Source organism: Bos indicus, chromosome 5, assembly GCF_029378745.1.
Source record: "Bos indicus isolate NIAB-ARS_2022 breed Sahiwal x Tharparkar chromosome 5, NIAB-ARS_B.indTharparkar_mat_pri_1.0, whole genome shotgun sequence".
Taxonomy (NCBI): Eukaryota; Metazoa; Chordata; class Mammalia; order Artiodactyla; family Bovidae; genus Bos; species Bos indicus.
In genome coordinates, this window is record NC_091764.1 from 27,359,332 (window position 1) to 27,370,340 (window position 11,009).

Below are 11,009 nucleotides of genomic sequence, written 5' to 3' on the forward strand. Positions count from 1 at the left end.
AGATATTTTGCAAACTGACAACTTTTTTTTTCTTTATTCTCTTCTTTTTTTAAAATTTCAAAGTCTTTATTGAATTTGTTGTGGTATTGCTTCTGTTGTTTATGTTCTGGCTTTTTGGCCATGAGGCATGTGGTATCTCAGCTCCTCAAGAGGGGATCAAACCCTCACCCCCTGCATTAGAAGGTGAAATCTCAACCACTGGACCACCAGGGAAGCCCTAAAACTGACAACTTTTTTGAAGCATCCTTGGTCAACTCCTTTCTGTGACAGGTTGCGTGTTTCCCCACATGGCATTCATGCTCTGAAAAATCCCTTGTTGAGACTCTTCCTGGCACAGAAGAAAAAGCAAGGGGGAACACTGAGGCTAGTATTGAGGAGCCTCCGAAGTTTCTAAGCCCGTCATCTCTTCCATCAGCAGAACTGGGTGGCGAGCCTCCAGAGGCCCTAGGGGCAGCTGGCCTCCCTTGGATTGGTCCAGAGCAGGGAGCAGCATTCTGCAGAATGCCCTTTTTTTTTTTTTCCCAGACTGAGAAACTCATCCTGACCTCCTCTTTTGATGATTTTACAAAAATTAAATGGTGTCACAGATGCTCAGATAAACAGAAGTTTGCAATGAAAACAAGTTCTGGGAGGGAGCTGATTAATAGATTTTTAAATGGCTATTAGCTTGATAATCACTCACCAGGAGTAGCTTCCAGGCAGACCAAACTCTTGCATACATGGGCCCACACCCATGCACACCACCACCTAGTTGGCAGGTATAAAAGGGGACCATGACAGTCTTCCAACAGCAGTGCTGAGTCTCCCATCGGAACTCCTCTCGGGAACCTGCAACTTCCCTCTCCGGGCAAAGGCATCATGAGCTGTCAGATCTCCTACCAGTCTCGAGGAAGAGGAGGAGGTGGAGGAGGATTCCGGGGCTTCAGTAGCGGCTCGGCCGTGGTCCCCGGTCGAAGCCGGCTATCAGGAACCAGCTTCTCCTGCTTGAGCCGCCACGGCGGTGGCGGCGGGGGCTTTGGCGGAGGCGGATTCGGCGGAGGTGGCTTCAGCAGTCGGAGTCTCGTTAACCTTGGAGGGTCCAGGAGCACCTCCATTAGCGTGGCTGGAGGAGGTGGAAGCTTTGGCTCCTATGGAGGATTTGGTGGCAGAGGAGGTGGCTTTGGAGGCGGCCTCGGCGTTGGAGGAGGCAGTTTTGGTGGAGGCCGCTTTGGAGGTGGTGGTGGCTTTGGAGGTTTGGGGGGTCCTGGTGGCTTTGGGGGTCCTGGTGGCTTCGGCCCTGGAGGATTCCCTGGTGGAGGTATCCACGAAGTGTCTATCAACCAGAGCCTCCTGCAGCCTCTCAATGTGAAAGTTGACCCGGAGATACAGAACGTGAAGTCTCAGGAGCGGGAGCAGATCAAAGCTCTCAACAACAAATTTGCCACTTTCATCGACAAGGTGAGTCATGAGAAGCTGGCTTCATCTAAGGCTCAGGATGCCCTGCTTCTTTCAGTGCTAACTGAAAAGCAAATGATAAAGATTCATTTTTTAATAAGCCATAGGTGCAGTCTGGAGAAGGCAATGGCACTCCACTCCAGTACTCTTGCCTGGAAAATCCCATGGACTGAGGAGCCTGGTGGGCTGTAGTCCATGGGGTTGCTAAGAGTCGGGCATGACTGAGCGACTTCACTTTCACTTTTCACTTTCATGCATTGGAGAAGGAAATGGCAACCCACTCCAGTGTTCTTGCTTATAAGAACACTGGAGAATCCCAGGGACAGGGGAGCCTGATGGGCTGCTGTCTATGGGGTCGCACAGAGTCGGACACGACTGAAGCGACTTAGCAGCAGCAGCAGCAAGTGCAGTCACACTGTCCTGGGTAATTGGCAGTATCCACAGGGGAAAGATGCAAGCTTCATGGGTGCCATTTCCATAATAGTCTGCGGTTGGGAATTAATTGTGACATTGGCTTTACTGTCTCAGCCTAAACAAACAATACTAATGGAAAATTCTGAAAATCAGTAAAAAACTGACACAGACAAGAATGGACTATTTCAAGCCAAGTGTTTTAGAGGGGGTTGGTAAAACATCTTCTGAGACTGTTCTTCCTTCCCTAGAAGTTATTGCTCTATTAAATTCTAGGAAGCGAAGCCTGAAATATCTATTTAGGAATGAATGAACTTCTGCCTTCAGGAGAAGCTTTCTTAGTTTTATAAACCACAAAGTTTTTAATTGATGTCACTTTGGAGTGTGATAGGGTTCTCTCCCATTTCAAGGCAGAGAAACCTGTCTAAAAAATTTACAAGGCTCTTAAAAATCAGATGGAGGAGCCCTGCCCTTATACTCATAGCCCTTAGGAACAGTGCCAGTGAAAGCTTGCTTTTGGTTTTCCCCAGAATTTATGGGACCTTTATTGGAAATTCAAGCAGGATCAGGGAGGGAGATGGCCTGGAGTTTTGAAAGCACCTGCAAACAAAATAGTGGATGGGAAAGTAGGAAAAAGAGTGCTCTGCGTGGAGAGTGCCGGATGTAACATTTAGGAGCCTACAGAACTTTCCAAGTGTGGAGGCAGAGAGCTCAGAAGCTCTGCCCAGCATGATCCGGCATGCAGCTGGGGAGGATGAAGCCACGTGGTTTTCCCTATCTCCTGAAGGAGAATCAGAGCTGACCCTGGCCTGTTGGTCGGAAGGACAACCCAGAGCTCATGTGCTTTCCTTCTGGTCCCCGCAGGTGCGGTTCCTGGAGCAGCAGAATCAGGTGCTGCAGACCAAATGGGAACTGCTACAACAAATCAATGTGGGCACCCGTACCACCAACCTGGAACCCCTCTTCCAGGGGTACATCAGCCAACTGCAGAGTCATTTGGACAAGCTTTATTCAGAAAGAATGTTACAAGAGTCAGAGCTGAACAACATGCAGGATCTTGTTGAAGATTTTAAGAAGAAGTAAGTGGCAGAGTGAAAACTGGGTGGAGATAAACCTTGATTTGAGCCCATCCAGTCATTGCCCCAGAAAACCACTCATCTCCCAGTTGCATTTGTGGGGATAAAGGGGAGAGCCTTCTGTATCTTTGCTGATTGTTTGGGAGGAAGACATTTAGGGCTTTAGAGATCATGTTTTTGACAAGTTTGATGGTTAATTTATAGAAAAGCATCCTCATCTGGGTTATCATCATTTCAATTTAGACAAAAGTATTTTTTAATAGTCCCAGGAAATGGAGTATTTTGGGTGAATCCAGTAGGAAAAGGAAAAAAAAAAAAACGGGAAACAAACTAGTACTAATCTAACTGCAGTGTCCTTGGGTACCAACAGGTATGAGGATGAAGTCAACAAGCGCACAGCTGCTGAGAACGAGTTTGTGACACTTAAAAAGGTGAGTGAGAGAATGTCATGGTTGGGGTGGGAGTGAGGATGCATCAGAGCCCATTGTGCCCAGATGGACAAGCTGGAGCACACCTCTGAGTGAAAAAAGCACCAGCCAGGAAAGGGTGAAGCATGTCCATGGCTGGTTCTCATGGAAATAAAGGTGTCTCTGTAGTTCAAGCTTCAGGCAATTTCTGTGCTTTTGCTAGGGCATTTCCCATAATTACGTACTCAAAGACTGTATTGAGTCTTGAAAGCTATGACCATAGAAAGCACTTGATTTTTTTTCTAAAGGGCCGAGGAAGGCATGGGACTTCCTTAGATTGCCTACTTAAAGGTGTAGTCAGTTGGGCTGACAAAGGTTTGAGCCTGAAGGCAGAAGCGTGTGTTCTCAGCCTGGTTTCTGCAGAGGCTTTGGTGTGAAATCCAGAAGAGGTGGGATGGATAGATAGGATGGGAGAGTTGGGGACTGACTGTTAAAAGCCACAGAGGCTGTTATGCTCTTTGGTGGAAACACAGAGCATACCAAGCAGGAAGGAGAGAATGGTTGACAAAGCTCGGTCCCATCAGAGCTCTGATGGTCCTGGGGGAGTGTGAGCAGTGACGTGGGCATGTAGCCCCCTGCAGAGATGCACTGTGGACTTCATGCCAGATGAGGTCCTGTGGGGTTGTGGATTGTCTGCGGTGCCTGGGATTTTGGAGAGCAGCTGACAGGGACAGGGTGGAGGAGTGGCAGAGAGACCGCAGGGCAGGGCCCATACACAAAGCACTGCAAGGTGGGAATGGGGGGGCTGTGAGCTTCACCAGAGACCCTGACCTTCCCTGTAGGATGTGGACCATGCCTACACGAACAAGGTGGAGCTGCAGGCCAAGGTGGATTTGCTGAGACAGGACGTGGAGTTCACAAAAATGCTCTTTGATGCAGTAAGTAGGCTGCTCTTAAATGGACCCTTGCTACCTACCCTTCCCCTCAAAGGAAGTCCTCTCCCACTGGGAAAGGGGGCTGTGGGTGGGGTTCATGGGTGGCTGACTTCAACTGATCAATGTCTAGGCCACTGGGAGCTTCTTTGGTATAGGTCTTGGAGGAGAAGAACTTTCTCCTCTGATGTCACAGGAAGTAATGCTCTATTAGGACAAATTCCCTCACTCCAGCTCCCCTTAGGAAAAGACTCACCCTGCTTCTCTTCTTATATCCAATATATTTCAGAGGTCAAAATATAATGTACTCCCCGCTTCCCTGCCCAAGTGCACACACATGACTTCTGCAACAGGAAGTACAATTTAAGGCATTTGCCATCAACTGGCTTCTTTCTGGGGGCACTTATTAAGCTGCATAAACTAGGAGGCTCAGAAATGCAGACCCCCCCACCCCGGCCGTAATTCTCAGTACTACCTGACTGGGAATGGTGGCTATATCACTTTACACCCCACCCAGTACATAGTTAGTCTGAGATTCTGCATTTCCCTGACACCGGGGGAGGGGAATCCCTCCTCACTGCCTGTGGCTGTGGGCAGGGACGTCGTGGCCAGACCTTCCCTGTGTTGCAGGAGCTGTCCCAGATGCAACAGAGTGTCACCGACACCACCGTCATCCTGTCCATGGACAACAACCGCAGCCTGGACTTGGACAGCATTATCACTGAGGTCCGGGCCCAGTATGAGGAGATTGCCCAGAGGAGCAAGGCCGAGGCTGAGGCAGTGTACCACAGCAAGGCAAGTTCTGGGTGGGCAGGGAGAGCCGCAGCTCTTTCTAATGAGCTGTGTTCCAGCCCAGCCAGTAAGTGTACAGTAAAGTTACTGGTGGTTTTGTCTAGTGAAAATTGGGCATCATTCCCAAGAAAGAGTGTTTATAGTACCCCAAATGCCCTCAGTCAAGTATGGCACTGGTCCCCCATCTCCCACAAATGCAGACATGACATTCAGCTTGGTTGACCCTCCCTGATTAGATAACTCTCCTCCTCTTTCCGTGCAGTATGAGGAGCTCAGGATAACTGCTGGAAAGCATGGAGACAGCCTGAAGGAGGTCAAGATGGAGATCAGCGAGCTGAACCGCATGATCCAGAGGCTGCAAGGCGAGATCGCGCAAGTGAAGAAGCAGGTGGGGTGTACGCCCTAGGATGGCTGCAGTTCTCCTGGCTGAGTGCAGCTCAGGGTGGGGTGGGAGGTGGTGTGCAGGTGTGCAGGTGTGTGTGTGTGTGTGTGTATGTGAGAGAGAGAAAGAGAGAAATTCTAATATAGTGTATGTTGATCACAAAAACCTTGGGCTTGACATAATTAAGACTTAGAACAATTTTAGAGTGATCAAGAGACATTCTTGGGGCTTTCCTGATAGCTCAGTAGGTAAAGAATCCACCTGCAATGCAGGAGACCCCAGTTTGATTCCTGGGTTGGGAAGATCTGTTGGAGAAGGGATAGGCTACCCACTCCAGTATTCTTGGTCTTCCCTTGTGGCTCAGCAGGTAAAGAATCTGCCTGCAATGTGGAAGACCTGGGTTCAATCCCTGGGTTGGGAAGATCTGCTGGAGAATTCTATGGACTGTATAGTCCATGGGGTCACAAAGAGTAGGACAGGACTGAGCAGCTTTTGCTTTCACTTTTAAGGCTCATTCTCAAGTAGGGATTAAGTGCAGGGAAAGAATTGTGTTAACTTTTTGATTGCTTTCATGGGTGAAATGGAACAGTGGCTTACGAAGCTAGAGGTCATGGTTTACCAAAGATCACAGGCGTCACCTCCCATTTGTACCTCTTTGCACAGCTGGCTGTGTGATGCAGGGGCAGGGAGTGCTGCAGGGGGTTGGCCAGGTTTGGACATTAGCTCTGGAAGAGGTAATGTGGGGCAGAGAACTGACTCCACAAGCAACAGAAGTTCTATGAAGCCATTCACATCAGTGTTTGCAGCTGCAACTGTAAAATAGGGTAATGACTCTGGTCCTAGATTGTGAGCATCAAAGGTCATGATGGGGAAAGGGTTAAGGGTCCAGTTAAAAGGGACTTGGGAAGACAGAGGCTCAGAGACAGCAGCAAGTCTTAGCAAGTTGCTTGTAACTTGCATTAACTCTCTGGTGACACACTTCCAGGGCCAGTGATTCTGGCTTCTCACACCCTGCACATCCTTGCTCCCTCCCTCTCCTCCTCTGCCAAGACAGATTGCACTTCCTGTCCCAACAGAAACCTTTTCTCCTTCTCTCCTAGTGTAAGAATGTACAAGACTCCATTGCAGATGCTGAGCAGCGGGGAGAGAATGCCCTCAAAGACGCCCAGAGCAAGCTGAATGATCTGGAAGAGGCTCTTCAAAAAGCCCGCGAGGACCTGGCCCGGCTGCTGCGTGACTACCAGGACCTGATGAACACCAAGCTGTCCCTGGATGTGGAGATTGCCACCTACCGCAAGCTGCTGGAGGGCGAGGAGTGCAGGTGAGGGGCCCCAGGAGGCCAGAGGGTACCCTGGTCTACCTTCTCCTCTCCTGGAGCCAGGGCTGGAGGTGGAGGCAGAGAAAGCAGGGGCAGGGGCAAGGCCTTCTGACAGCTGAGAGCTGACATCCCTGGAGAGATTCAGGACATAGAGCAGCAGTGTGCAGCTGTAGGCTTATCAGTGTGGAACGACTAACAAGGCAGGTTAAATTTTAAATTAAATGAAGCAGTAAATTAATCTTTCTCTTTTCTGAAAGGGAAAACTGATGGTGTGAACAAAGATTAGTTCTCAACGATCTGAAACATCATCTCTGGGTCTGCAGGGTGTGTGGCGTCTTCTCCTTCCACCTTGTGACGCAGCGTGGGATGTCGTGGGTTGGAAGGTGCCGCCTGGCTGGGGCATGCCCAAGGAGCAGGCACCAGATCTAGCTCTTTGCAGGTTTCTTGAGTGAACTACAGAGCCATGTGTTAACCTCCGGAAGGGAGCCTTTCCTTCCTCTGTGGTCTAAGACCCTTGTCAGTGTCCTCAGTACCCCTGGTGATTCAGTCTGGCTGAAGCAATTAGACGGCAAAAGCTCCTCGGTCCACCAGAGAGCCAGTATTACAGAGAAGGAGTGGCTTTGGCTTTGCTCGGGCTGCTGCTGGGTACCTGTCTGGAGGCCGGGCCTCCTCTCCCCAGCTTGCAAGATGATGTGGGAAAGAATTCAGATGAAGCAGGGGAGAGCAGGGTGGGTGCAGGGCAGGGAGGCTGTACAGAGTCGCAGTTCTCTCTGATTTGAATGTTGACAGAACAGTCTTCATTTGAGAATTTCTGGTATGGCTTGGATTCTGCATATCAGACTCCCTAAGATGGATTTAAATAAAACAATGGGTTCCCAGTTCAGAAGTGAATTTGCTTTCGATCAGTTTTATCAGAGCAAGAAATTGAGATGACTTGGGATGCCAGACTGTGGAAACATGGGGCCCATCCCCATCTCTGTGATCCGCAGCACCAAAGAAAGTGGGCTGTGTGAGGCCGTGGTGGCTGAGTTTTGAGGCTGACATGGGTGGTTATAGGTGGAAGTTGTAAAACCACGTATGCAGAGTACCTAAGTGCTCTGCCTAGAGTTATCTTTTCTCTCTCTCTGGCAGGATGTCTGGAGACCTCAGCAGCAACGTGACTGTGTGTAAGTGCGGGGGGCGGGGGAGTGGTCCTGTCCTGGGGGTGGAGTGGGGCAGAGGCGCCGAGGCAGTTGGCACTGAGGTATAATGCTGTCTGTCTCTCTGCAGCTGTGACGAGCAGCAGCATTTCTTCAAGCGTGGCCTCCAGGGCTGGCTTTGGAGGTTATGGTTCTGGAGGTAGAGGGTCCAGTTATGGAGGAGGATTCAGCTCTGGAAGCAGCAGTTACAGCTCTGGAGGCAGACGATCTGGTTCCAGAAGTGGCGGTGGAGGGAGCTATGGCTCGGGAGGTGGCTCTCGAGGAGGCTCTAGTTCAGGAGGAGGATACAGTTCTGGAGGGAAACACAGCTCTGGAGGTGGTGCCAGAGGAGGGTCCAGCTCTGGAGGGGGTGGTTATGGCTCTGAGAGGGGTGGTTCTGGCTCTTGTGAAGGTGGCAGTTCCAGTGTGACCTTCTCATTCAGATAAGGATGGAGTCCGCCCTTGACCCTCCCCCTCCAGAATGCCTGTCTCTGTACATCTAACTGACAGCAAGTCAGATCTTGTGATCCACCTCTCACGGCATTGTGGGGCAAAGAGATGCCCATAACCAATCAACTGGAGCCAGTAACACCCTCTGTCCCAAGGGGAAGAGTCTGCATTGTTTAGGTTTGAGCTTCCAGCCCTGCCCCATTCCCTGCCCCTTCTTGCAGTTGCCCTTTCGGTGGTCCTTCTCCCAAAGGGTATTCTGTTGATCACCCCATCTGTGCCTGTGTCTTTTCCCTGGTGGTGCCCCCAGGGAAACATGCTTCTGTGTATATAACTCTCTTGTTGGCTTTGCAGCTAAAGTGTTGTGGTCTTGGTGTCTGCACAATAAACTTCATTTGCAACTCATAGCATGTGATGTGTGTTTAATGTCAAGCCTTGGCAGAAGTGAGTAGCCAGGAGCTATTAGTCATTGCTATCTGGTCAGGAAGATCCCCTGGAGAAGGAAATGGCAACCTACTCCAGTATTCTTGCTTGGAGAATCCTCTGGACAGAGGAGCCTGGTGGGCTCCATGGGGTTGCAAAGGGTCAGACAAAACTTAGCAATTAGACACACACACACACACACACACACACACACACACTGAGTAGGATGAGCCTCGACTGGAAAAAGAATGAGAATTAGGGCAAGGATTAGATGTTCTTTTCCTTAACTAGGAAAAGCCAATGGTGGAAGGAATTTGTACTTTGGAGAGTTCTTTTCTGAAAGTAAAATAATGAAACAGGACACAGGCGAGTTTTAGGAATTTTCAGTTCTGGAGGTATTGTGAGGTTTATTGAGTACAGTTGAATCATGACTGTGGTTCACTGGTGTGTATCCATGCTCAGTCACTCTGTCCTGTTGTAGTCTTTGTGATCCCATGGACTGTAGCCCACCAGGCTCCTCAGTCCATGGGCTACAGTCCATGAGGTTGCAAAGAGCCCAACACGACTTAGCTACTAAACCACCACCAAACATCTTTTGCCATACTTCCTTTTTTCCCAAAAATGAATAATAAATTTCTCAAAGTAGGAAAAGAATATTTGCTCAAACACAACGTCTTTCTAAAATTCCCAATTTATAATGCTCAACTGTCCTCCAAAAAGTAGTGACATTCTACAAGACAGTCCTTGTCACTTTATCCTGGCCAGTACCAAGTAATCAATATTTTTTAATTTGGTGGTGAGGCAATATCCCCTTGTTTGAATTAGCAATTATATCTTATTGAAGAAACCTTTTCATATGCATATTTTTCCTTTTGCATTGCTATTCTCTTCTTAAAAGTCTTTAAAAAGGTTTTTTTTTAAGTTGGAATATTGTTGATTTACAATTTTGTGTTAACTTTAGGTGTACAACAAAGTGAATCAGTTATACGTATACATATATCCACTTTTTTCAAGATTCTTTTCTCATACAGGTCATCACAGAGTTTTGAGCAGAGTTTCCTGTGCTATACAATAGGTCCTTGCTAGTGATCTATTTTGTATATAGTAGTCTGTATATGTCAATCCCAGTCTCCCAATTTATCCCTCCCCACTACTCCCCCAGGTAACTGTAAGTTTGTTTTCTACATCTGTGACTATTTCTGTTTTGTAGATAAGCTCATTTGTATCACTTTTTAAGATTCCACATATAGTGATATCATATATATATGTCTGTCTTTGTCTGACTTACTTTGCTCAGCATGACAATCCTTAGGTCCATCATGTTGCTGCAAATGGCATTATTTCATTCCTTTTTGTGGCTGAGTAATATTCCATTGCATATCTTCTGTTGATGGACATTGAGGTTGCTTCCATGTCTTGGCTATTGTAAATAGTGCTACAGTGAACACTGGGGTGCATGTATCTTTTCAAATTATAGTTTTCTCCAGATATCCATAGTCCTGCATACTGAAGATTTTCTCCAAAAGGTTTTTAGGTTTACGTTTTAAGTCTATTGTCTTATGAGTCAATTTTTGTCTAAAGTGTGAAACTTAACTTGAGGGTTTTGTTTGATAGATTGTGCTTTTGATCTCTGTTATGGGTTGAATTGTTTCCTCAAAAAAGTTATATTGAAGTCTTAACACTCAGTACTTCTGAATATGACCTCATTTGGAAATAAGTTTTTAAAAAATTTCCCTTGAGACTTCTTTTTTGACCCATGAGTTATTTAGACGTAAATTGTTTAGTTTCTAAGTGTTTGGAAAAAATTTTGTTTTTTTACAATTTTTTTTTTTGGCCACAGTGTGCAGCTTGTAGGATCCTAGTTCCCCAACCAGGTATTGAACCTGGGCTCTCGGTTGTGAGAGCACACAGTCTTAACCACTGGACCGCCAGGGAATTCCTGAAATCTTGTTTTTTAAAAATTAAAAAAATGTTTTATTTCCGGTTTTATTCCTCGTGATCAGAGAATACACTCCATATGACTTGAATTTCTTCTTTTAGTTCTCTGAGTTTGTTTTCTTTTTTAAACTGAAGTATAGCTGATTTGCATGTTGTGTGAGTTTCAGGTGTACAGCACACAGATGCAGTTATACATGCACACATACATTCTCTTCAGATTCTTTGATCCTATAGGTTATTACAAAATATTGGGTATAGTTCCCTGTGCTAC

At 47.5% G+C, this 11,009-nt stretch overlaps 1 protein-coding gene across 1 annotated transcript; it reads left to right on the forward strand.

Annotated features, from left to right (window-relative positions):
• The first annotated feature begins 858 nt into the window (after window positions 1–858).
• On the forward strand, window positions 859–8,728 carry KRT2 (keratin 2). The gene is made up of 9 exons (XM_070788708.1): window positions 859–1,437; window positions 2,710–2,924; window positions 3,292–3,352; window positions 4,171–4,266; window positions 4,891–5,055; window positions 5,315–5,440; window positions 6,535–6,755; window positions 7,884–7,918; window positions 8,022–8,728. Exons 1-9 carry the CDS (start codon window positions 859–861, stop codon window positions 8,375–8,377), a joined length of 1,854 nt encoding a protein of 617 aa, XP_070644809.1. The 3' UTR covers window positions 8,378–8,728.
• The last annotated feature ends 2,281 nt before the right edge of the window (window positions 8,729–11,009 follow it).